The 27,275-nt window shown below is 33.0% G+C and overlaps 3 protein-coding genes and 1 long non-coding RNA gene across 8 annotated transcripts; 1 reads left to right on the top strand and 3 right to left on the bottom strand.

The window, feature by feature from the left end:
- Window positions 1-32: 32 nt before the first annotated feature.
- LOC149731122 (polycystin-2-like protein 1) lies at window positions 33-17,548 on the bottom strand. 5 transcript variants are annotated; one of them, XM_089884867.1, is made up of 22 exons: window positions 17,390-17,548; window positions 15,567-15,662; window positions 14,834-14,983; window positions 13,419-13,532; window positions 12,329-12,459; window positions 11,374-11,508; window positions 10,805-10,923; window positions 10,028-10,115; window positions 8,872-9,011; window positions 8,426-8,537; window positions 7,738-7,854; window positions 7,104-7,291; window positions 6,536-6,700; window positions 6,274-6,394; window positions 5,757-5,855; window positions 5,126-5,259; window positions 4,466-4,583; window positions 4,001-4,021; window positions 3,133-3,332; window positions 2,725-2,872; window positions 1,652-1,787; window positions 33-1,236 (listed from the first exon to the last, which is right to left on the bottom strand). In XM_089884867.1, exons 1-22 carry the CDS (start codon window positions 17,460-17,462, stop codon window positions 1,157-1,159), a joined length of 2,685 nt encoding a protein of 894 aa, XP_089740993.1. In that variant the 5' UTR covers window positions 17,463-17,548; the 3' UTR covers window positions 33-1,156. The 5 variants fall into 5 exon arrangements, with proteins under 5 accessions (XP_089740993.1, XP_089740996.1, XP_089740994.1 ...); XM_089884870.1 differs by lacking the exon at window positions 17,390-17,548 and adding an exon at window positions 16,002-16,135; XM_089884868.1 differs by lacking the exon at window positions 4,001-4,021.
- Window positions 17,390-20,752, bottom strand: LOC149731123 (uncharacterized). The gene is made up of 3 exons (XM_089884894.1): window positions 20,517-20,752; window positions 19,628-19,830; window positions 17,390-18,811 (listed from the first exon to the last, which is right to left on the bottom strand). Exons 1-3 carry the CDS (start codon window positions 20,598-20,600, stop codon window positions 18,295-18,297), a joined length of 804 nt encoding a protein of 267 aa, XP_089741020.1. The 5' UTR covers window positions 20,601-20,752; the 3' UTR covers window positions 17,390-18,294.
- On the top strand, window positions 17,756-27,050 carry LOC149731124 (uncharacterized). Its single transcript, XR_016385710.1, has 3 exons — window positions 17,756-18,091; window positions 23,423-23,508; window positions 24,310-27,050. It is a non-coding gene; the product is annotated as an uncharacterized LOC149731124 (long non-coding RNA).
- Window positions 21,253-24,311, bottom strand: LOC149731125 (uncharacterized). The gene is made up of 6 exons (XM_089884891.1): window positions 23,532-24,311; window positions 23,411-23,470; window positions 23,089-23,232; window positions 22,928-23,016; window positions 22,437-22,556; window positions 21,253-22,215 (listed from the first exon to the last, which is right to left on the bottom strand). The coding sequence occupies exons 1-6, from the start codon at window positions 23,544-23,546 to the stop codon at window positions 21,783-21,785; spliced, it is 861 nt and encodes a 286-aa protein (XP_089741017.1). The 5' UTR covers window positions 23,547-24,311; the 3' UTR covers window positions 21,253-21,782.
- Window positions 27,051-27,275: the final 225 nt, after the last annotated feature.

Below are 27,275 nucleotides of genomic sequence, written 5' to 3' on the forward strand. Positions count from 1 at the left end.
TTTCGTATCCTTATTCATAAGATTACCAAGCATTTACTACATGAATTTTATTTCACCACTACACCACGTTAAGCCTAGCACCGTTGCAGCACCATTTGTACGCAAACTACAATTTACAAACTAAACAATAAAAATGTGAACTTTAAGCAGGATTAAAAACGTGAAAAATATTCCCGAGCTTTTATAACGTTCTGTTTATGTGGTTGTCCTAATTGAAAGCAGAAAATTACTTGGAGGCTGCAACCAAATTAGAAAAAGGCTCTAGACCTGAATTGCCTCCATCTATAAATTGATAAAAACAACTTGATATATAAAATCTCACAATGCCGGCAATTAAAACGACAAAATCTCGGTAAAAAGTACAACAACAGAAGGAAAAATACTAGGTAGACAGTATTAAGAACAACGAATTACTAAGTGCAACTGTAGTGTTGCTGAAACGATAGAATTTATCCAGTTACCACAGCAACACTACAACCATATTTAACGATATTGAGCTACACCGATTTGGAAAAGATAATTCAGGTTCGACAAATTTTAGATGAAAATACGAACACTTGAAACAATTATCCGCTTGTAGTAAACTGTTGATTAAAAGTGGTACATACCTTCAAACACTTATGAATAAATGAGGTGGATTTATATTCGGGTAGTTAATTTGGCACCCATGCTTCATAAACACTGGCTTTGATATTTCAATATGCCGAAAATTATTAGGTAGTTAGTTTGTTAAGCATCACGATTTCTGTTTGTAGGAAATTAATCATTTAAAATATTTAGAAATGCTGTGTAACACTACAAGACAACAACATGGCACTAAAAGGACACAGTCTCTAAACACTAAATTTACGACAAAATACTGATGTGGTGACACCTACAGTAAAAATTTACAAAAGAGAAATGTACAGAAACGGTTGAATCAATTGCAACTTGTACCGAGTTAGAGCAATTACTATCGTGCAGTATGATAGGAGCAAAGAGAGTGTCTTCCAGTCATATGGTAAAATTATCGAGAACTTTTATTAATGTTTTAATTGTAACTAAAACCACATGTCCTGGCAGTTGTAGATGGGTAATTAAAAAAATGTGCCACAGAAAGAAATATAAATATACCAGAATATTAAAGATGAAAGTTGGTTAGGTATGTTATGAAAGGTTAAGCTGAGCTTGTGTTACCATGGGAACCGGGCACGCGAACTCGATTAGATGACGCAGAAGATGAAGCCGTAGAACGACCTGGAGTTTTGGATAAATGTTACAAACTATAACTAGGATGGGAAGACGGTACAACAATAATTGATAGAAATATTTAAACCAACCAAATGCTATGGGTTAGCGGAGAGCATTTCTATCCTGGATACTGCTATAATACAGGCTACTTGATCATCACAACAAAAGAGGTTATCTCACTATCCACAGAGCTCAAGCAAAATATGTATATTTATTTACTTAATAAGGTAGTTTAAAACCAGCTTAATAAGCTATATCACTACATACACAAGTTTGATAATGCTACTAAAATTTAAAAAATTCAAATCACCAATGACAGAAGTCTTCCTACAATTGTTTGATAGATAAAATCTCTTTTACCTTTATAGGTGAATTACATCTGGCGACAACAACATATACATGTATAAACAAAATCTTTTACCTGATTGTGGACGATTTCCTCTTCTACCAGTCGATGCGATGGAAGCATCCGAATCCCAACGCTCAAGTTCTTCACGAACCAATCGTTCCATTTGTTCGCGACGTAGTTCGTCATCTGATCTACCATTTCTCTCATCCTATATTATTTTCAAGCGTGATAGTCATGCTATGCGTTATATAAACTGCTGGGGCCAGGAGTACTGCTAATTTATTATAAACAGTAAACACTTAATAGTACTTTTAGAATGCTGCTACCAATGTGGGCACACGCGTACTTAGTCAAGACGCTTAAAGGTCTTTTAATGATTTGTGGTTTCCTCCACATAAAAATAAATGGGCATCATTTATTTTAGTTGATTTCCTAAGATTAAATCTAATTCGAAGTTTCTAAACTGATTGAGACCAAGTTAAACTACACACTGCCTAAATATGAGTTGCTTAAGCTACCCTTTTTCTGTATCTCATAAATTTCTACCGAACTATTTCAACTCTCCTATAATTAATCAACTGCATTTTACTGCTTTGTATTTATTTTGGCTGTTTATTCTTTTTCTTTTTACTCTTTTCAATCTTGGTCTTTAGTTTTTTCTTTAGTTTTTCTCTTTCATTCTCTCTTTCTATTGAGTCACTCACACTATCCTAGAAGAAAACAAAGTGTTTCGAATTTTATACATTACATATTGGTGAACTAAAACTGTTCCACTTTCAGCATTGTCTAAGCTGGTGTAATAAAGGTGATCCTTATTACGTAAGAATAAGAGACTGATGATGCTTAGGTCATGGCGAAATTACAAAATGTGTACCATTTGTAAACCATTAAATGGAGGATTTAGTATGCACTGCTATAAATTTAATTCACAATTACAAACAAGTATTTTTATTAAAATCTAAAAGATTTTGATGCTATTTATTCGACCAACTGTGTAAACCTAAGTTATTTGAGTGTTTTTATCTGATAACATTATTTATAACCAAAAAAAGTAATAGGGTAATGTTCCAAATCTGGCATTATTTCCATGTCCCCGAAAAGGTCCTCACCAACATAGCATAGAAAGTAATGTAAACACAACCAACCTCCGTTATATTATCGAGTAGCTTTCCCATCGTTTCTCGCCTCTTAAGTTTAGCTCTTTCCATAGCTTCAAGCTTCACGATCACTGCATCAATCTTGGACACGATTGACCCAATGCTGTGTTCCATTCGGTCAACTCTGCGTGCCAATCTGTACAACATATACTTGTGTTAGAGGGAGCAGGAATGGTATTCTGTTATATATGGAAAAATATCTTCAGGGAATATAGCTTTTTTAGATTATTAAGTTGTATAGAAATTTCTTTATTTCACAGTTTTTTTTTAATGTTTTGTTAAAATAAAATAGGAATATATAGTACTGTGCGGCAAGATGGATATGATAAGCCGTTAATATTGCATATTTTCAAATAACCAAACAAACATTTAGAAATTTTAAAGTTTAACTATTACATTTGAAAGTCATCTCGTGACACGAAATTCTTGGAGCTGATTGGTCGATCCTCATCGTCATCATCACTCTCATTCGCTGAGTCGTTGCAACTGACGTGCGACACAGCACCTTTGGAACGAGCTGAGGCAGGTCGAGCACCAGGGGTCGTGGCTCCACTTTTGTCACGCTCCATCTCATCCAGTTCGTTGGACAGCTCAACCTATAAGAAGGAAAATTTTGACTAAAAAGAAAAAATATTTATAAAACAAAAAGTAACAAATTGATACACAGGTTTTCATAATAAAATGACTTATATTATTTTGATAAATTGATTATATCAATCAGCTTAAGTTTAGAACAATGCTGTATAAATAAATAATTAAAAATAACATATTTATTCTCACATGTCGGGGCAATGACAGTCATTATAACACAGGTTCGCTTTAATCTATATGCAAATTTAACCGCTTAATGCATTACACGTATGCAAATTACTATAGATAATTTACAAAGAACATTACAGCAACATCTGCAACATGGGAGTAATTATTTCCAAGTCAGCCAAGAAACTCATATTTTATGGAAAACAATTATTCTGAATTTCTCATTACCATACATTGTAAAGTAATAATACAAACTTTGCATGTTGGTTTATACAAATTATCAGCCACTCGGAAAAAATAAATAAAAAACAATTGCCCATAAAGTTACATATGTGGCAACTCGAAGTGGGCATGAGTTATATAAGCAGAACATGCATGTTATAACCACAGTCATTGCCCCACCATACGAGAATAAATAAGTTGCATTCATTCATTCATTCATGGATAGGTTCGTGCAGGTACAACCATATTGTAATATTAAATATACTTCACATATTCATCATACCTTGTCGTTTTCTAACTCCATCTAGCAGCGTGGCAAGTAAATAAAACGTTTAGCTTATTATTAATTTATAATTTACGTCACAACTCCAGGATGCTGGAGATCAAATTATACATCATTGGACATGGAGTTATTTATAGAGTTTAATCAACCAGAGAATTATTTTCCACTCTTCAATTATGACCTATGGCACGCTTATAATGGCCACAGCCAACTGTAGGTTTATGCATTATTAATAGCATCACAATAATAGCAAGGTACAACAATAAACACATTACGTAAATGCGTATAGTAGCGTGCCAAATAAAACTAATTTTTATTTATATAGGTTGTTGCATGGAAAATAAAATAATTCAAAAAATTTTTTTTTTAATGCTTGCAAATAATAAGGAACTAAAAAAGAAATAAAAGGTAAACATTTCAATGCAAAATGTTTTTTAAAAAATTGAAAATTTCTAGATATGTCACCTTCTGCCGTTCAAGGTCTGCCTTCAGTTTCTTCTGTTCGTTTTCGTTCAGTATCATGTCGCCATCCTGGTCGTACTTAGCGAACACTGCTTCAATCTCAGCATCGGGGATTCCCCGCCTATAAAACAAACATAGAAATGTAATTGGAACATTGTTATGTTGGTTGTCAGCATAGGCACAGCTCAGTTCTATGGAGGTTTTTTTAATGAACATTACGTTTATTTTATTAAGAGCGTTGATATGCAACCTCAGAGGCATGGAAAATATTGGAAAAATTTGATAATAGGTAAATTCAGAAAAAAATAAAAGGTATATAATCTAAAAGTTATACAAAAGTATGGGTGCAATCTTTTGAAACATTTTAAAATAGAGGATCTGAGATGGTATTCGCCGCTACCGAATAAAGTTGGTCAGTAGCAGTACCATTGGTTAGCACAGATTTTTTTAGTCGGCCAAACTTTTTGTGCATTATTACATAAGTTGTTCGAATGATTTAGACGGCGACTAGTTTAGTCGGTAGCCGAGATTACCCCTAAAGGGTAATGGGTTAACTCAACCTTTAACCCCAATTTTCCTGCATGCCTGGCAGCGGGGCCTCATTCATATAGATAAAATAAACAATAAACCTATTTCATATCAGGTTTCGTTATATTTTCCCACATTTTTAAATCAAGTCTCCATTCCTCCCAGTCAAGATGTCTATCTTGGTTAAGGTCGGCCGTCTGTATCGCATCTTGGATGTCTCGGATGCGATCTTTCTTCAATGAAAGCTTCTCAAGGACTTTGTTGTATCCCTGCAAATATAGGCTGAGTATCAGTATATTGCATAGGTCCATCTCTATAAGCCCATAGTCAGATTTGCGGAAGTTATTAAATTCATAGTGTATCACCGTCACGTTTTTAAAATCTTAAAAAATGTTAGTGCAACATTGTTAAATATTCAAACTTATGATGTTACCTCACCACTGAAGTTATGCCTATGCTGCTCTTGGGATTGTGAGAATTTTTAAGGCTTTTCCTTAATATAAACAAAACCCACACCATCATTTCCTTAATATAAACAAAACCCACATCATCAACAACATAGGATATAAATGGGACACCTTTAGCACATTATATCCAAATATCCTAATCTTGTTTCAAACAATTAACCACTGGTCTATGGGAGTCGAGAGGATACGGTTTTATATTTCTGTGAACGTTCTTTGTTTACCACAAACGGGAGCGAGAAAATAGAATAGAAAAGTGTCCCATCTTCCGCCACCCTACTGTATGTAAGTATCAATCTCACCCTTTTAATGTAATCCGATATTTCAAATTCACTTTTCTGCATCGATATTTCTGCCTTCACTTCAGAGTATGTGTCGTTAATAATGGCAAGGAACATGTTCTGTGGATGTATGGATATTTAAAAGCAAGAATGGCAAGCAAAGAAAGTATGTTTTTTCTATATAAAAGAGGTCCTACAGCAAGGCACGCCATCGGCAATTTAGGTCAGGGATTTAAAGGGAATTAAAGGGAACATTTTTAATGTTGTCCCAAAATTTTAAAACAAAAAACAGATAATATATTTAAATAATGAGCCAGCATGCTGATTCCCAAATGCTTATATCATTTTTTAGTTTAATAAGAACGGTGTTGTAACTTTATGTTTCAGATAAAATTGTATCTTACATATGAACTCTTTATACCGAAACTGACAAGAAAATGTTTTATTTACCCAATGCTGTACTTAATTAACAATCTCAAAAACTCCTGATTTTTCTTTGGCATTAAACAAAATATCAAAATGCTAGTTTTACACTCACCAACAATACGAAGAAGACAAAGAAGACGTAAGTTAGGAAGAAGATCGGTCCAAGGACACGATTCGCCGCCTCCAGTGCGTGGAAGTCAAAGTCTCCAAGGATGATTCGAAACTGGGTGAAGCTGGGAAAAAAATAAATTACATGCAAAACAAAATTATATGGAAAACTTTATAAATATATTGAAAACTTTATCATTATATGGAAAACTTTATAATTATAAGGAAAACTTCATAATTATATGGAAAACAAGTTAATTACTCACATGCTTTCTTGGAAGGTACTAAAGTCCTTGACTTGTGTTCCAAATACAAGGTATCCAAGTTGAGCGTATGCAAGGAAAATAATGAAAAACATCACAGCGAACCCTGCAATGTCCTTGGAACATCGGGATAAAGTGGATTGGAGTTGAGTCATCGTGCGGTTGAAACTGTTGGGCATTAAATTTGGTAAGTTTTGGGTAAGAAATACAAAATAAAACCTGAACAACGTAATGCCAATTGGTAAGAATTACAAAAAAAACAGTATAGACTCTTTTGGAAAGGTTAACTTAATATATGAAGTAAAGTTTTGTTGTTTAAAAAAATTGTTTAAAGCATCTTTTGTAGGCAATATAATTTTCCTTGAAACACATAACTTTGTGTTTTGTCCTTACATAGTTAGACCAGTAATAAAAAGTAATACATTAATAAAACTTATAAAAACCATAATTGGTAGTAAACCAGATGTTTAAGCCTGTCACTTTCTCCAAAGGTAGGCGACAAGGGTTTAATGGTAATGAATGGGAGTGGTAACTTAAAAACAAATGAATTGCAATCAGTTATTCATCATACCTGATGTATTTAAATATTTTAATCCAGGCAAAGAACACGACAATAGCGACCATGTTGTTGTATTGCATTTGCCAGAAACCCAGGAATTCAAAGTCAGGATAAGTCAATGGTTGATCAAGTAGTTTGCCAAGTAAGCTATCCACAGTGATGGTTCGATATATGTTGAAGCTGAAAGCTACTATGGATAGCTGAAGAAATAAAAATTAAGGGGTTAATTTTTTTGGATCTTAATACCATTTTGTGGATCTCAATAATAAAAATCTCTTTTTGTATTATTTTTTAAATTTTTTACAATTTTTTATCTCATTCATGATAAATACCGTTTTATTTTTATTTTTTTGTATTGTTTAGCATCGGATAATAATTAAATAGTACATAGAACATTTTAATAAGGTATAAACATAAGGTTACTACAAGTCCATGGAACGTATGCAGTTAAATTGAGCTGTATTGTAGATTATAAAAGCAAATACATATATAGATGATATGGAGTTAATTTAGTTTGTTGGTGTATTTTACAACTCAATCCTGATAAAAATATAACTAGTAACAACATGAATATAATGTTGTAAAGATTCAATCATGTTTTGCAGTTTTTTTTGTAAAATATTTATGTAATTTTTAAAAAACATACCAGAATGACCAATACATCCAGACAGTTCCACACACTCTTAAAGTAAGAGCATTTGTTCTTCCGTATCTCTAACACTTCCTCTACTATGTAGTAAAGTATAAACAGCATGTACAAAACCTAGATTGGAAAATCTTAGTTATATTAATATATGGGTGAATCACACCAACTTTGCATACTGGATTTCTTAACAAATCGTCAAGGCCCAAGTATACACAAAACTTTTTACACGTGTATAGGAACTTGAATGACAGTAATAAGCAGATTCTTGTTAACTTATGGCCCAATCGGTGTTTTAGGGTCTGGGTCTTGGGGTACTGACCCAAACCTGGCCTAAATTCCAGCTCCTCAACGAAGAAGAGGGAAGTTAACTCAAGGGCGGAGGATCAGACCAAGTTATTCTGTTCATATCTAAATATTTTTATGGGAGACAGAAAAGATTGATATTCTAGTAAGTTTTTATACCAAAAAATAACATGCCATATATTTGACACAATTGTCTTTATTTTTAAATGTTACTAAAACCATCACCAGTGCTGACAGAAGTAAAATTAAATAGTATTTAAACACTTAACAATTAATTTTAAATCATGCCTGAAAATTTAATATTTATCTTAAATACAAATAAATATATATGTATGTATATATGATTTTTATGTTAAATACAAATATATGATATTTCTGTTCCCACCTCACAACCCATAAGGAAGTAATCATATGTTGTAACATAACGGAGCAACTTCACTGTACGGAACTGGTAAGATGGAACAGCACCCCCAGTGGCCGGAAACTCGACTACCAATCTATAGAATAATATAAGTTTAATAAACCAAAGCAAAAATGTGTCTTTAAGATAACATATGACTTTTGGTGTTAAAGAAAATACGGAAATTGGAAATATTAAAAATCCTATTTTTGTGTAGATAATGTTTAGAACGCAAAATCAGTCACACTTGTTTTGTAGACTTATTTAATAAATGGTTAAAAAGTTTTAAACCGATAAATGTTAAAACCTTCAAGTTGGTAAAACTAAAACTACAAAAAAACAAAATCCTGATAAAACGTCCACAACTCAATGTGAAAATAAACACACACTGTGAGGCAACAGAAACTCACTATGACATCATAATGACCTACCTTACCACACAGAAGAGGTTAATGTTGGCATTGTAGACGGTAAAATCAACAAGAACAACTCTGGTCCCGCGATCCAGCCATAAATTCTCCTTCAAGTTTTTAATAATAGCGAGCGATTTTGTCTTGGTGTCTAGGAGGTCCTGTAAGTACGTTGGTTGTTTTGTTATATTGAAAACTTTGTTTATTTAACAATTAGAAGTGGGTTGAATATTGGATAATAGGAGTCGTGTTTTTTTGTTTTAACAAAACTAGGATTCTGGGGTGATATTGTTAAAATGCGGTTACACTCATAATTGTCAAGTATAGGAAACCTCATTGATTAATGATTATTGTAGAATTTATTACAGTTACTCTAAAATGATAAAAGTAAACAAATATAATTCTTTAATCCACTCAAATTTGATTGAATTATTCAAAAACACATTGAAAAAAATAATTTCAAGAAATCGTGACTCATCTGAGGGAATAAAATTTAAAAACATCAAACATTTATTCGTTGGAATTACCCAATATAAGTCAGAGACCATGTATAAATAATTAAAGAGAAATGCTAAAAATACCTAAATTAAGGCTTTTGTGCAATTATTTGCTAATTTTTTAGACATTTTGGCACAAATTATTGTTTTTTAGGATATTTTTTTAGAAATATTGGCACAAATTATTGTTTTTTAGAATTTTTTTTAGAAATATTGGCACAAATTATTGCAGTAATGCATTGCCATGCCAAGTATCATTTGAAAATAATTTTTTGGCACAAATTAATTGCTGGTGATTCATGGCAAATAAGAATACCTGATGGTAGCCACTAGTAGGGTAGCTACTTATATATCCATTGTAACCCTCACCCAAGAAATCACTATGATTCCACATACTATACCATAAAGCAGGATGTTAACTATAAGTAAAATAATCCAAAAGGTGGGTTGCGTATGGGCATGAGAGATAATGGGAATTGTGACTTAAAAAGGAGTTTAATCAATTTCAGATTGGTTTGGGTTCAAAGCAGTGCTGCGAGTTAAAAAAGACAAAAAGCTGTGCTGTGCACTTTATTTTAAAACGGCAGGTTTTTTTGTTTTTTGTTGTTATTTTTATAGAACATAGATAAACTACAAGTTCCAAATGCCGCTTGCCCATACGCATAACCCATATATGGTACCTGGTAATAACCTCCACCAGAATAAGTGTAATCTAACAAGCCCCAGTGACTTGAACCATCCAGTTCATCCTCAGTATGATAAACCCAGCTATGATAATTTAAATCAGTTTACCTTGTGCATATAAGGACACACGAACATAGGTACCAAACCAAAAGTATTAGGGTAAACAGGCCGACATAATATATATAGGGATATATAGTAGGGTGGGGGAAATGGGACACTCTTACACTCTATTTTCTTGTCCTATTTGGTATTTAAAACAGAGTACACAAATAATAATAAACCGTATCCTCAAGACTCCCATAGACTGCTGTTAATTGTTTAAACACGATCAAAATATTCGGACATTATGTGCTGAAGGTGTCCCATCGTCCCCCACAGTACTTATCATTTATGTACATATAGGGACACACTAGCTTAGGTGCAAACCAAGGTGTAACTGGAATTTCTGCTGTGTTAATCATTAAACATTGGAACCTAAATTATTTTATCAGAATGCAGGTCTAACTATGCCTGCCTCCCCAGCATTTAAAAAGTATGGCCCCTAGCCCCCTATGCACAAAGGTATATTATTATAATGGTTAATTGTAGACCCAGTTGACTTTAATGCCTTTTTTTTCAAAACTTAAATGCCTTTTTTTTTAAATGTGTAAAAGAAATTTTCCATGGCATTCAGATGCAACCTCATTCTATACAAATTTTAAATGTAAATTATCAAAAACTATGCCCAAAACCTGGTAAAGCCTTATCTTTAACAGCAAAATGATGAAACTTACGCAGTTCCATTCTCAGAACCAAAGGGGGAAGTGTCTTCTTTGGCTTTAGCGTACGAATCATAGCAGGCTGTGATTTCCTCTTGAAAATCGGGGTGGACCTCACATGACCCGTTGCGAACCTGCGTTGAATATTTCATGCTTTTATCAATTAAATAGAATCTATGTGTGATCAGATAATTATTGGAGTGACACCAACTAAAAACAGTCTTATCGAATTATATAATTAAAAATGAAAAACATTAAACAGTCACCTAAAATTTACTCTTCTTAAGACCCTTGCTTAAATTATTAAATTAAAAAGATAACAATTATAGTTAGCCCATAATATGAAACATAATTGTTTCAGGTCTGTTTAAATACAACAGATAACAAAATCCTAAAAATAAAGATTAATTACAACCAAACCAAATGGAAAACATTTTTGTTCTATTTATTTAAATAGGCTATAGAACTTTACTTATAATTGACTTGTATTGTTTATAATCTATTTATAATTGTATATATGCATATTACATATATATAATTATAATTAGCCTGTAGTAAATAAGTTTAAATATCAGCTAATAAACCTTAAGTTGACGAATTCTTGGCACACCAAGTAGTTTGTTTTCATAGTAGATATATCCCAGGTCTTCTTCAGAAACATTCTTTTGATTGTACCAAGTTTCCCAGTATAAACCATCCATGAGAGGACCCTCGGAAAACTAAACAGTTTGTGTTTTAAAGTAAACTATTAAAATTTATATACAGTAGAGTGGGGAAAGATGGGACACTTGTTCATTCTATTTTCTCGTCCAATTTGGTAGTAAACAAAGAATATAAAACTGTATCCTCACAACTTCCATAGACCGTTGTTAATGGTTTAAAACACGATCAGGAATCCAAAATTTTAGTATATTGGATATTATGTGCTAAAGGTGCCCAATCTATCCCCACCCTACTACATCTATATATAATATACTTTGCTTATACAGCATAAGGAATTCGCATTTAGAGGAGTAAGAAAAATCTTAAGATAGATACTAAACAGTGTCCTACCAAAGTAAACAAATTTCAAAAAGTCTTAAAATTTAAAACATCGTGTCAGAAATAAAAAACACTCATAGACACTTAAGAGAGAATTTCAAAAGCTTCCACTACTTAAACTTTAATGGGCAGAAACAACCACAACACTTTCAACAGTAAACCATTTATAAAGAAAAACATGGAAAATATACCCACTAATTCCATAGGCAACATGCTTTTACAATTTTAAGCAAATTAAGGTACAGGGTGTAACATTGTAAAAATGCAGTTACACTCACAGTGGTCAAACATGGGGAACCTCATTTATTACTGCAGAGAACGCGGGAAATTTTGGCTGTACTGGTTTACATAGACACTAACAGTAGGGTCAACCCAATTTTATGCCTAGTCTAAAGATATTTTAGGCTTAAATTGTTGGTAAAATATAGAATGTTACCTCTGTTTGAAAAGCTGCTGACATTCCCCCAAAGAACCCTAACTTTATTTATATCCACTTACCCTCCAGAAGTCTTGCATCGTAGTCATTCCTTTAAACGTGTTCTTAGTATCAGGAAACTGAGCATCCACAAATAGTTCCTGCATTACCTTGGTGTAATAGTAGTGGGTTGAGCTGGTCATTCCAAATGTCACTGAGAAAGTCATTTGAATATTCATTTAAGAGAAATATAAGAGATTACATTAATTAAAATAAATTTAGGAAAACAGATTTCTAACAGCTAATATAATAAGTGGCACTGTTCTTCTTATCTGGCTGTGCCACTGTTCTCTTTTTAATATTTTTCTAGACCTTTTTTTTTACATAAAACTCTTCAAAATTTTATTTTTTTAAAAACAATCAAATTTTAAAATAGGCCCACTCCGCCAACATATTTAAACAGAATGCAAAAATAAACACTGGTTAATATTTTATTAATAGTATTTATCTTTAAAATTTAAAAACGGATTTAAATACACAAATACAGACTGTGAGTATAAACCAATTAATTAAAAAGTTGAAATTTATTAAAACGATTAGGAGTTTAAAACATATAATTTGTTGCTATACAAGTTACTTGTTGTTGATATTTCCATGACACTGTGTTGGAAAACAGGCTTTTAAACCTTTCATGTAAATAAAATTAAATTTGAATAACTTCAGCCATCAATAGAAAGGCAACTTGGGAATGGAAAAAACATAACTATGAATGACAAGGTGGAATTCTTATTGGCATCGAGCAAAACATGAATATTTATGATGGTGTGACACAATTGATTAATAAGCCCTTTTCATAAATTATTCAGGTTTCAATTTCAAACAAGCTACTTAATTATTTATAATTATTTCAGAGTTATGTTTGGTGGCGGGAAACTTCACGCAATTGAAGATCTTTGATGTAATGTCATATCTGAGGGCCTTATTATGCTCCTTATATCATATTACCCATGTTTGTAAATTGTAAGCAAAGAAAGTATTATCCATTAGTTGTAAGTATTCGTATTGGTTTATTGGCAAATTGGAAATAACAATCCGTAAACTAGAAGCATAAAAAAAGTCAAAAATATATGTTTTTAATAGTATTTACTATTTATATACCAACATTATACTCACAAATACACAGTGTTGCAATGAAGAAGACATAGATAACCAATTCGCGAATAGTTGTGCGAATATAAAGCTCACGGTCGGTCTGCGTGTCCTCAGTTTGCCGAGTTCCCCACAAACCTAAAATCATGGTTACATTAACAATTGTTATTATGAGCTAAATATAATAACAATACACTAGACTACATTACAGTATTTTGTTAATAATTGATCCAAATTTCTGTTGGTATAAGGGTCCCATTGGTAAAAATCAAAGTAATAACCCTTTTGATTATTCATTAACTTAAATCGATTTGTTTGCCTTTTGTTTACAAGCCACATATATGTAACACAGCAACACAGGATAATACATATAAAATATGATATTATAAGCTAATTCAATATATCTCATACACAGATATTTTATTGGTGCAACAACTACTTTACACAGCATTTGTTTCAAATTTTGTTTTCATGCTCTTGAATGTTTGAGCTTAATAGTTTTCAAAAGAACAATTAAAGTAAATTGTATTTAAGACACGCTTGAGTGTCAACATAAGAGGTAGTTCGTAGATTGAGTGTTACGCTTATGACTTGCGGAGATTGTTGACACCTGACACCACTTGAAATTACGACAATAGGTCGAATGATATGACAAAGTGGAACACGCGACACAGGACCATAATTAATGAATTGTTTTCATACCCAGACAGGAAATCATTGGGTTTTACAAACATCAAAACATAAAACTCAACGCAGGTGTATAATGCAAGTTTTTTTTTAACAAAAATGAAAGTTAAAAAACTAATATTTGCTAACAAAAAATCAATATCATTTCTTATATATTTCCCCCAAACCACCAAGCGTTTATTAAGGAAATGAATAGGTCAACTAGGGGTACATATTGTGTTTAAATATAGAACGATGGGCCATCAGTATAACGACTACAGGAAACAGCTTCCCTAGGGGCACACCCTGTGTTTGTACGGTGGCTGGAATTGAATGGCACGGCTCTAAAATCTAAACAAGCCCAAGATAACAACTGTGTAGACTACTAATTTCACTTTGAATGTTTTAACATTATAATGGTTAAGGTTGTGGTGTTGTTAAATCTTTACATGTTAATTAACCAAAAAACTAAAAAACTAGTTTAACATTTAAAAGTTAGTGTTTAATCAAATAATTGGACTCAATGCTGTCCTGTGGGTGACCTTACAGTAAAACAAAATTATTAAAATATTTTTGAACTGTTAACTTTGTGTATATGCCCATATCATAATATGTATTCATTAATCGCATATATAAATATTTAGTATGAAAGTACACTGCATTCTGTATTACATTTCTATATACACATTTTGTGTATTTAATAAATAAAAATTTTAAAAACTTCGGTTTATCTCTTCCTTTTTAAAAGTAACTTTTGTGTACGTTTATTATACCTCTGAGTCCTTTTTTAACTTTGAACCAAATTCCACTTCCTTCCAAAGTAGTAGTTCGGATATTCAAGTTACTGTCACCTTGATTATCACCCGATGCCACATATACATCGCTGGTCATCTCAGTCGGCATGTTTAGATCAGGGTTGTATGCTAGGGGTTGAAACAATAATAATTATAATTATATGTATCAATAATCAATATGTATACACAATTTTTATTTGCCTTATGCGTACTGCAGACGAAACGTCTGAAATACAGTACATTTATTTTAACAGATGAACTAAAAAACTATTACCATTTTATTTTACTTTAGTTTAATGGGCAAAATTGTGGTGTTTAGGTTCTCACTAACAGAGAAACTTTATAATAGACAGAAAAGTCATGGGCTAGTTAAATTTTGTCAAATTCAAGGTTGAAATACTTAAATCATGAAATGTTTTTTTTTATTGTATGAGTTGTAAATTGTAATCTTTCAGTTCATTGTAATCTTTCAGTTCATTAAATAAACCACAGAATTAATAAATTGTGGCGGTATTTGCGTTACTCACTACTGCGGCGGAAAAATTGCCACAGTTCTAACCGCTGACCACTTATTCCTAAGTCATATTTATATTCTTGAGAATGATATTGCATCCGTAAAAAACGGTAAGCGGAAAATTGTCATTGTAGGTTAAGCATCCACAAAAATTAAGCTGAAATAGGAGGTAAATTTTAAGGACTGTAGGCTACTCACTGTAAATTCCAGCGGACACTGTAGTAATCCCCCCATCATCAAATGCATCATTATCCCAAGCACTCCTGGAATCAGCGCTTCCAGGTCGTTGCATATCTGTGTTAAAACGGTGGGATAAAGAAATTAAAACACTGCTTTGGGCCCATAATGTTTAACAAAATAATAATAATAACTTTTTCAAAAAATATGCAAAAAATTAAAAAAAAAAACATTTCAAAACAAGGAATGGTGGCACTTTATAGTTTGGTACATGAAGTTTTTTTGATTTTTTTTATTACCATGCAGGAAAACATTTTTTGTGCAAATAGTTACATTTTTAAACCGATTAAGAAAACAATTCTCTTTTAAAACATGGCATTTAGTTATTTACAGGAAAAAGTGAATAATGCTGTAAAAGAAATCAGAGCCACAATGTAGTAAGCACATGAACATCACCTCAGGCGATATGGAGCAACAAAACTGCTTTATGACGCGTGTTTGTGGCTAAGCCAAGCAGAGATAATTTTTCGATAAAATCTTAAACAGAAACGCTTTTGTCTACAAAATACTTGACTTAAAAGAATCTGTGCAGTACAACAGAGATATTAAGCATATTAACAGACTTTACAGTTAATATTTTAATATATATATATATATATAAATTTCAATACTTTAATTATTGGTAAGATAATTGAAATAAATATACTATATATATATAGATAATTACATTAATGAGAATATATAATATGGCCAAACTTATTTATGTTACCCAACTCACAATCATTAGGCTACATATTTACATAACAGACATAGACATAGCACTAAGGCTGACTTTGTGCTGTTACCCATCAAATAACTTATCATTATAGGACACCTTTGAAGATAACACACTATTATAAAGCATTGGACACAGAACAGAGAACTACATGCGCCAGCTGCACAATTGTCAATAAGTTTTTAATAAAACTTACATTTTATACATCTTATACATTTGATCTAAAACAGTAAACTTATTTACATGTTCAAATCAGACCAAATATATAAATATAATATACCAACGTAATATACAATATAAATAACAACCAATTTTCTGCCTAGTTAGTGGTTTTATATTACATCCTGTAACAGTGAAACTAATAGTTTGAACAACTTCCTGAATAATGCTATTCATGCTACATTTTAAACGATGTTTTGTGAATCTGCCTACTATGCCTACTATTTATATATGGCTGTATTTTATAATTTTATAAGAAAGCAATAAAAACTTAGTCGAAAAATTGTCACAGCATGTTTAAATGTCTTTCACTAGACAACTTGTTTAGAACTGAAGGTCTGAAGCGACTCGATAAAACTAGATAAAGGTGCATTCTTCAACACTTGGTAATTAAATATTAATGAGCTCTATTGTGCTGTGTTATAACTTACTTATACACTGGTAGCGACAGCTAATCACTTGTCCAAATGACAGTAAATATGGAAACCAAAATTAAATAATGGCGAAGTTAAGAAATTGATGATTTTAATTTTTAAATATTATAAAAGTTTTCTAAGAAACTTAAATTAATTTTGAAAACATTATTCTATGAAAAATAAAATATATATATATACATACATTACAAGGCAAATAATATATTTTGAATGATAAAGAGTAGTAGATATCATATTCAATACAACTTATAATCTTTTCTAAACACAACCCCAACCTTCACAGATATATTGTATAGGCTAGGCTATAGGAATTTTGCGAGGTATATTCATTTTTCATATAGAAATGGTCAGGTGGTTATTATAATTGAACGAGTAATATAACAGGTTTTACAAACATAAACAAATATCTCACATACCTTTCTTTTTTTGCCCGTTTATTTCGTAATCATCTTGGTTGTGTTTCAATGTTGGGCTAATTCGCGTTGACATCTTGAATTTGTCGTACACGTCACATCGTTAAAATCATTTCATTTTATAAAAAAATTATCAAACATAACTGTAAAGCAATTTGTATTATTTTGACAGTTTTTGCAGTAGCTTTCTTGTTCGAAAGATTACTGAATCATAAATCGTCAACTGAAAAGTTTCTATAATAAAGATACGCAATGCTTAGTAACATAATTAACGACGCTGCTTCATCGCCCCCAGGCGGTCATCGAAAATTGCACAACAATTATGGGTTTCGCCAAAAATGACTGGTCCAAATTTTTCCGAGTAAACAAGGCAAATCCGAATAAGTTTATTAATATAAAGTGGTTTCATTTAATTTGTAATTCGTTGAAGCACAAAACAAACGAGCCGAAGTTTTAGATTTGAGAACAAATCGTTTTAAGGAAAAGGAAAAAAGAGACGTGAGAGCGAAAAGCGAAAAAAAGAAAAAAAGAGAGAAAATGCTACGGTCGCTGAATTCGATACCAAATAAAAAAATCTTTTGCTGCATTCGTTACAGAAGTTGTTCATGATTGGAAAAGTTTGAAACAATGAAATGTCGTCATAATGCAAACAAATAACACATTCAGATACCATGAATCGGTAGCACGCATCAATCAATCAACTAGGTAAGTCATTATGCAATCTGCAATACCGTTGATTTTATGCAATCTGCAATACCGTTGATTTTATGCAATCTGCAATACCGTTCGATTTTATACAGTACTTGTTTGTGATTTTGTATAAAAACCATGAGTATAACGATAGAAATTAAATTAAAAAAACTTCTGCATAGTTTTTACTAGCACCGTTTATTATATCAGTATTGAGTTTAATTGTTAAGCGGTATTTCTTCTGGTTGTCCATTACCTTGTTGATCTTGGCTATTCTGTTTGTTTTTGCGCCATTTTCGTAGTTTCTCGAATGGATTGCACTTCCATATCAACAAAATCAAGGTAATGAAACCAAAGACTGATAGGGTTGTTATAACTCCTATTATACCAGGTGGCAATGAATACTGTTGAGTTATAGCAGGTTTTGTAAGATTGTCGTTGGTACTACTAGTTGCATTTTTAAAAACAGAATCTTTTATGTTTTGATCGAAAGTTTTGTTCATGCTGCCATTTGTATTTTGGTAATGTTTGTTGTGCAGCGTTGTGTTGTTGCTTATCGATTTGGTTTTGTTGGTTTGTTGATTGTGTTGTTGAGGTGTTGTAATCTGGAGAAGCAATCCAGGGGTAGCTGGCGATGGTGGAAGATTTTCTTTTCTCTGTTCCTTATCAGTAGTGTCTATGTTTGCCTTAGTATTGTTTTCTTTTGCTTCATCACTCTGAAATTCTCCACATTTTCTATGGAATAAAATACATAGTCATTTTTTTCTGTTGTTGTACCGTAATATTAGACCTTTTCGGGAAAAATTTTTTCTACTAATTTTGTTTTTGTTGTAAAATATCTTTATTGTTATTGTTAGATTAGAGTAACTGTCAATTAATTATACAAGTAAACTGCTTTTGAATGAGTGAATTTTTATGTATTATTATTTTACCCTTCGTTGTAGTTACAGGGACAGTAGTTGGAATGTTCAGACCTGTTAACTAGAGAATAAGGGTGCTAGGCCTGACACTGCCAGTGCCAGCATTGCAGAGGCATATATGCCCTTGAGCAAGAATCAAAAAAATATTAACAAAAGCAATCACCCACAAAGTTACATATATTGGCTAGTTATTCATTTGTGTAAACTCCAAGCGGAGCGTGTACCAAGTGAGTAAAACACTTGTGTATTAACAGGGCATTATAATAAGGGCATGAAACTGTACAGCATAAAGGGTATTTGCAAGGGAAAGGACATACTAAAGAAATATATTAAGACACAAATTTTTGTTAGTTACCTTTGTTGCTTACCATGTTAGACTTCATACATTAGTTTACTTTTCCCATTAAAAAAATTAAAAAAAAACTTTTATTACAAAAGAGTGAATCGCTAAAATCGTTTTAGGAAGTTTCTAAATGAAACCAGGCTACAGTTTAACTCTCAGGGGGGGGGGGTTGGTCCCCCTAATCGCACCCCTGATTGCACCAAGCTAAAAGGGTGAGATCTGTTAACTGCTCACTGACATACTAATGTTGATGTGTATATTAGAGGTTGATATATGTTTAATACGTACCCAGTTTCTTTTCCATTGCTATCTTTTTCACAAAACCTGCAAAGATATCTGAATAGATGGCCACCTTCTTGGCAGGCAGTAAGGTTGGTTAGTTTACATTTGTGCTTTTCCTCAATATACACCTCGTGTTTGCCACAGTTATCCATAAGAAATTTCCCATTGCGTTTTATCCATGTTTTTCGAACCTGTTCTTCAGAGTTTCTCTAATTAAATAGCAATGAGTGTAAGTGTTTGTAAGCTTATGCCGTAAAAATTACACAAAGTTAGCAATTTAGCATAATGCTAAAGTACAGTACCGTAGTTGTGTTTTTTTTAGTTGCGGGGCTGCCACTACGGGTATATAATTCTCTATTATCGACAGTGATACTAATACTCTTCGGCATTTGTGTCCTTGGGCAAGACACTTAACGAACATTGCTCCAACCCAGCGGTTACTGGTGGGTTGTCCAAATTATAAGCTATATCGAAGCAAAAATCATACACAAAGTGGGGTAGCTCGTAAGCACTAGGATAAAAAGTGTTGTGAAAAATATGTCTGACTGCGATGCGGTTTCGCGGCACCAGTCACATGAAAGACTTAACATGCGCTTCTGGGTGTTGGGGTAATGGGCTAAAACTGGCCCAAATCCCAGGTCCCTGACAAGGACAAGGACCACCCACAAAGAATAAAAGAAAAAAAAAATTTTTTTAACTACCAAATGGGACAATAAATGAAAACATCTGGGACAATAAATGAAAACGTCCTTACGTAGTCCACCATTATAACAGTCACAGTGCCATGCCAAATCATGAAGTATTGTGTATAGTTAATTTATTATATTGCAGTATAACTATGCCCTTTTACTGATTACCTTAAAATTTTACGCTGTAAAGCCTGGTGGATTCTTACCTTTGTTCTTTTAATTTCATCTGGTGCTTTTGAATAAGGTAAAATTAACAGCACTAATAAAAGTAAAACCACCTTCATTATCATTGTCTTCTTACTTAAAAAGGAAATGTGTTTATTTACCTTCTTTATTAACACCTCTGTTTTCTAAAATTGTTTTAATATTTTTTTCAAACCTGACGGCAGAGACAATATTCTACATAAACAAAACTATCAGTACTTGAGTGACCTTATTGATAATTGGTGTAACCTTATAGCCATTGTCTAATAAACACTTATAACCCCACATTTGATTAGGTTTAATAACTTGTTTTTCACAAAAACCTCATTAATTACTGGCTGTTCGGATACAAATAGCTGATATGGTTCGTCTTAGACGAATATTTTGTTTGAGCTATGAAATCATAGCCAAATACCCGGGGGATTTCCCCAAGGGTAAAATAACACTGTCTGTATTAAGCAATATTACAAAACACTTAAAGCTATATTACATTTTGGTCCTCTGTATCTGTAATTCATAGTTAACACTTGTCAAACTTTTTTAAACCATTATGTAAATATTGAAAGTTTTGGGACATGCCTGACTGCATTTCACGCACATGTTTAGCATTCCTTATTGTATGTACCGTATGCTGGTAATATTACTGTACTGCTAAAACAGTCTTAAAAATACCAGTATTAAAGTTGGAACTGTATTTAAAATTGTCTCCTTTATAGATTACAAAACAATATTTGACAATTAAAGTCCAAACCAGGATTTATTAAAAAAGAACAAACTTAATTATATGTTTCAATGAAACGCTTGATTTTTATTATTTTATTATTATAAAGTAGAACGTTAACACTGCACATTAAAATTATTTTTAATCCAATAAAATATCGTATGTAAGCCATCCTGCTTGAGAAAAGTGTTAGTTAATAAGTAAAATGTGCTTATTAAACTCAGTTATGCTGACTTTAAATCGAAAACTAAAGTTTTAACATGTAAACATCGTGTCTGGAACGTTTTTAACGGATGGTCATAATAAATTTGGACCGAGTGGTCACTATATTTGCTCCGGCCTACCTACTGCGCATGTCTCGGGGCATGCGCAATAGCACCCGGTACAAATATATCAATCAGAACAAATATATCACAACAACGTAACAATCGCCTCGTTCTATAGTTTGCCACGCACGAACGGTTGCAAAACAATATGCAACATAAATATATATGTACGATGAACGGTCACTGTAAACACAATATCATCTAGTATTGCCACAATTAGTTTAATTGTTAAGCGGTATTTCTTCTCCTGGTTGTCCATTAACTTGTTGGTCTTGGCTATATTTTCTTAGTTTTTTGAATAGATTAAACTTCCATATTAACAAAATTAGGAAAATGAAACAAAAGACTGATAGGATTGTTATAACTGCTATTATACCAGGTGGCAATGAATACTGTTGGGTTAAAGCAGGTTTTGCAAGATCCTCGTTGCTAGTTGTATTTTTGGAAACAGAATCTTCCATGTTTTGATCGAAAGTTTTGTTCCTGCTGCCATTTGTATTTTGGTCATGTTTGTTCTGCATCGTTGTGAAAGACTTATGTATATCCGTTGTAGTGTTGGTATTGTTGCGTGGTAATACTTCATCAGTAGTGTTAAGAGTTACATTGTTGCTACTTGCACTTGGCTTAATGTCTGGTTTACCCTCTAGGCATTTGCTGCATAAAATTAAATTAAATAAAATTTTAAATTATAATTGCCGAACAATTAATCGTTCATTTCAGATCCTTCTTTTATATTTTTGTTACTATTGAACTGTATAAGTTAAACAGGCTTTATCAAACTCCTGGAATACCAAGTCCAAAACAACCCATGTTTATATTGAGTAACACAGCAGAGTTTGCCTTTTAATATTAAGTGAGGTATGTTACAAACTTACCCTGTTAGTTTTCCGTTAATGATTTCACAAATTCCGTCACAACTTTTTGGATTAGTGTAGGTGTGCTTGCTTAAACACAAATTCAAATCCTTTTCAAACACACACTTCCCTTTGCAATATCTAAGTTCATAATTAATAGAGCTGTTATGGAAAAAATATGCTTGTCTCTGAAATGCAGTTGCTGCTACATTACTATTTTTATCGATTTAATACATGTACAACTTAGTAGTTGTGTGCTCTTGGTTAAAAATAGGTATTAATATACATATACTTTTCTTCTATAATTGCATAGTGATTTGTTTCAATGAAATTTTAGCAACTCAATGTAGGTGCGTATGTTGGGTAACAGCCACGCCTTTTTTTCCTACCAACCATGCCTTTTAACTGATGCTCTTCCCATACTTTTTATCTATAGTGTGTTTTAACCATTGTCATTTTGCTGTTGATTTCTGTTGTGCTAATCGTTAAATATAATATAAATGATATAATACCGTTCATGTTTGGTACACAACATGCACTTTACTCCTCCCTTTGAATCAAGTGCCAACGCCAAAAATCCTTTGCATTTTTTATGCCACAACTATCAAATATAATAACAAAGAGTCAAAGATATTTTCTGTATATGATTATAATTCAGATTATATTAACTCACATCGTCGTCGTCACCACAATCTTCCTTATTGTTTGGTATTTCTACCCTGTCCGGAATGTCTGCTTTAATGCCAAGGGATTTGGGTTCAGGGATTGATGCTGGTACCATTTCAGGTGTATCTTGTATGTGTCCTAGGGCTAGAGACTGAACAGCAATTGCTTTAACCCAGTGGTCCCTTATGAATTGCCTAAATTTTCACACTCATATAATGGCACCTAAGGGCCATTTTATAATGACTGTTGTTGCTACGACATGAGAGGGTAAATAAATACTAATTTATTTCTAATGTGTAAACATACAATTATAAATTAGCCAAACTTACATTTTTATCCAGATTGGCTCCATACACTGCAAAGACTTCAACAAATAGAAAAATGAAGACCTGTGTGTAGTGAATTTATTTGTTAAAGTGCTGCTATGGTAAGTTAGTTTAGAAATCTTACTGTTGTCAAAAACATTGTTCCCAATTTGTTTGCAGGTTTCAATTTAAAACAGCTATTTAAACTTTAGCTCTGAAAAATAAAGTTGGTGCGAACGGTTTTAAGAGATAAATTTTAACTTGGGTATGCATACTGGTATACACGTGCTGCATATAGTCGGGTCAATATATGGTTTGACCCAAAAAAAATTCCTACAAAAGGTTTTTCAACGTTTTTTTGTAGTATTTATCATCAAGAATAACATATTAAAAATCTAGGAAAATCCGAGTACCAGAAAGTTGTAATTTTCAAGATGGCCGCCAAAACAGTAAAATGACAATAATTCAGTTAATATTTATGCTAGAGCTCTAATTCTGGCGTCTATCCCTAGGTTTTAGGTGGTAAGGAATTTATTAAAACAATTCAAAATAAAATTAACTCACTCAAAATGAAATTAAGGTTTAATGGAAAGAAATAGTAGGGTGGGGGAAGATGGGACACCTTGACATATATGATATCCAAATATCCTGATCGTGTTTTACATAACTAACCGCGGTCTATGGGAGTCAGATACGGTTTCATAATTCGTTGACTGCTCTTGGTTTACTACCAAATTGGAATAGAAAATAGAATGAAAAGGTGTCCCATCTTCCCCCACCCTACTATATTAAACAAAAAGATTAGTGAAACACTGGCATTATAAGAATCACACACAACTTATTAAGTTATTAACATTCAGTTGCTTTATCAGTCCTGGTCATCATCTTCATCCAGCAATGCCTGATTGTTCGTATTGTCACAGGCATCAAGTTGGCACTGTCCACATGCTGAGGTACAGGGCAGATTATTCTGCCTACAGCTACACCTAGCAGTGTTACAGCCAGTTGTGCAGTTGCAGTGAATAATCTTCAACAGAGAATCTGGGGCCGCATTCATGTCCGATTCTATTGGCACAAACTGACTGCTTTGCAGTTTCCAACCCCACCCGCAAGTTTGCATTCGCTCTCCTGTCCTAGCCAGACCATTATTTAGTAGTAAACCATTAGACAGTGAAATTTTGTTGACGACTCAGTAGGTGGTAGGCGTTCTGGTGTCACAAATGATTGGGAAGAGACTACTTTTCTTCTTAATACATTGTAGCGCAATGACGAGAGGGAATCCGTCGGCGTGCCTCCAAAAATCACAGCCATTGCTTGACAACCTTTGTTCACAATGGATGCTGCTGTGTGCTTTGGAAGAAGGAAGTAATTGGCACATTCTTTTAAAGTAGCATCACCCTTTACCAGCTTGTGAAATACAGATTTCTTACCCACACCAAAGATTCTGGATGTTGTGTCACATCCAGTGTAGGCATGATGCAGAAAGAGTAGCTGGAAACATAATTCTTCACCCATCACCATTTTAAGTTGGTTTATGTGATACACTTTGTCAGCATTTGCCTTGTCGGAACGGAAATACAGATTTTTTTTTCTTGTTGCGCATAATGAAGAAGTAGGACCAACAGATCCGTGTCTTCTCCAATCAATGTTGTCGAGTGTGACACTGCACTAAGAACAGCAGCCTTCACAATCGGAACATCAGCATCCTCTGGGGCATTGATCACATGGCAGCCTTTACCCCGAAGTGTTTCACTGATCATGTCGATAATTTTTTGTTTGTTTATGTCCTTTGAGAGAAACTCATCCTTCTTTCCATCAAACACAAATTCTGTAAAGCTGATAATTGCATGTAGATTCTTCCCACGCCTCTGGTGTGTGTTGTCCTTGATTGTCGGTTCTTCTAGGTATCCGTCAAAAACAACCGTTGCTCCTTGATAATGCCGAGTCGTGAATGCAGCATAGGAGTGTGCAATGGAACCGTAGGAGGTAGGTTTCTCCCCTCTTCCATGGTAGCCGGTGTAATAGCGAACCTCGATCTATGACGTAGTTTTGAGTTTTTGGTGGAGTATCTTCTATGGATTTACGAATTTCACGAACTGCCTTGGTTGCATAGTAGTCTGCAACAGCATTCGCAAGTTGAGGCTTATCAGGCTTCCGGAGCACTTTCCTTGCTTCAAAAAGTGCTGGAGGGAACGGGCTAAATTCATACTTCAATATATCTTGGAGAGATAGGACCCCTAGTTGTGAAACAACTAGGAAACGTTGGAAAAGCAAACCTGGGTCAAATGTTCTATCAGGTGCCACCTTCACTAATGATGTGTTTCCAAACGTCTTGGCTTTATCCTTCCGCTTAAAAGATATCGAGAAAACAGATTGCCCAATCATTTTGTCCATATTTTCCTTCCGACTGTTTCAAAGTCATGTACGTTAACGTCATCCTCAGCCACAACACCATTCACAACCATTCAGTAAAATTAACGGTCAAAGCCAAAATAGGTAATTTTTTATTGTTTTTATACCTTAAATAGTATAGTACTCAATATAAATAGTGTAAATAATATGGAAAGTGTACCAGCGAGTCGAAGTAAGCGATCGCTGAATTTATGCGATCCAAAGCGTCTTTCTGAAAGAGCCCAGATTCCGTTAAAACCTATATAAACGATCCAACACCTGAACATTTTTTAACACAATCTATTTTACCTAAAAAGATGTTTTTTTCCTAGATTTTTAATATGTTATTCTTGATCATAAATACTACAAAAAAGCGTTGAAAAACCTTTTGTAGGAATTTTTTTGGGGTTCGAGCCATATTTTTCATATATTGACCCGACTAATAATACAAATAAGCAAAAGTATTGAATGGGTGAATAATATGGGATCTGTGTTAGGTATGTAAGATCCTATAACTGGTACTTGCTGATTACCATTTCAGCTTTACGCCAATAGTTTTTTACAATTTTTTTATCCCCCAATAAATCTTTACAGTTTTTTTATATGATCATAGTTCTTTACATATTATTTACTTAAACAACTTGTTTTGTGTTTACGCTGCATGAATTTTGTGCTGTCTTTAACAATAATCTGTTTGTGAAAACTCGTACTGCAATTTTGTCGACATTTCATAAAACCTCTGGCAATTGTGGCCGATGCAGTTTCTACAACTAAATATAGTTCACTGTTCGAGTTGTTTTACCATTTACATGGCGGCGAGTTGACTGCGTAAACAAAAGCCACCCTTTACAGCATGACTTCGCAACATTGGTTATTCTGGATGAGAGGAAACATTTTATTTGTTAAATGTTAATTTTGTAAATTAGTCTATCCATTTTATCGTGTTTTTTTCATTTTGAGAATTTGTTTCTATAGTTAAATAATAATTCTATATATTATCCCATGGTTTTTATTATTTAGTGTACAATATGGCAATTATACATGGGAGTTTTTATATCATGTTCTATATTTATCATTCCAGCATTCTGTTTAAATTAACTCTGTATAAAACCGAACATATTTTTACCTAATTATCAGACTAAACAAGCATTTTCTTTAATTTTTTCAGATGATCGCTCAGCAAGTATTAGGGCTACACTAAAAAATGTGACATTTTGCACTCTGCTAGTGAAGCATGTCGTAACTTGGGAAACTTCATTTACTGCAACAAGAGTTTTGAACTTCCATTCTGTGTTGTGTTGAAAGAACCTTTACACCGGTCCAATGCACCAGCGAACTTGGCAACTTGTCTGAGTTACTGACCCAGAAAGATGGGTTGGGTAAAACTCCATGATCATTTTGGTATCATCGAAAAGAAAAAAACTTTATATTTGTTTTTGTAGATTGTAGTCTTTATATTTTCTCTTTCCAGTGACTTTTATTGTGGTGTGCTACATAC

This window comes from Ciona robusta, chromosome 9, assembly GCF_009617815.1.
Source record: "Ciona robusta chromosome 9, ASM961781v2".
NCBI lineage: Eukaryota > Metazoa > Chordata > Ascidiacea > Phlebobranchia > Cionidae > Ciona > Ciona robusta.

What these genes read in the sequence shown, in the direction of transcription:
- LOC149731125 (XM_089884891.1), bottom strand. An exon ending in GAGCCAATCTGGATAAAAAT is followed by an intron (nt 23,233 to 23,410) that starts GTAAGTTTGGCT and finishes ATTGCTGTTCAG; the next exon opens with TCTCTAGCCCTAGGACACAT. An exon ending in ATTGTGGTGACGACGACGAT is followed by an intron (nt 23,017 to 23,088) that starts GTGAGTTAATAT and finishes TATATTTGATAG; the next exon opens with TTGTGGCATAAAAAATGCAA.
- LOC149731122 (XM_089884867.1), bottom strand. Translation starts at nt 17,462, where the DNA reads ATGTCAACGCGAATTAGCCCAACATTGAAACACAACCAAGATGATTAC. An exon ending in TGGAGTTAGAAAACGACAAG is followed by an intron (nt 3,333 to 4,000) that starts GTATGATGAATA and finishes TCCTTCTTATAG; the next exon opens with GTTGAGCTGTCCAACGAACT. An exon ending in AGGAAATCGTCCACAATCAG is followed by an intron (nt 1,237 to 1,651) that starts GTAAAAGATTTT and finishes CCAAAACTCCAG; the next exon opens with GTCGTTCTACGGCTTCATCT.
- LOC149731123 (XM_089884894.1), bottom strand. Translation starts at nt 20,600, where the DNA reads ATGATAATGAAGGTGGTTTTACTTTTATTAGTGCTGTTAATTTTACCT. An exon ending in ATGAAATTAAAAGAACAAAG is followed by an intron (nt 19,831 to 20,516) that starts GTAAGAATCCAC and finishes CTATTTAATTAG; the next exon opens with AGAAACTCTGAAGAACAGGT. An exon ending in AGCAATGGAAAAGAAACTGG is followed by an intron (nt 18,812 to 19,627) that starts GTACGTATTAAA and finishes TTTATTCCATAG; the next exon opens with AAAATGTGGAGAATTTCAGA.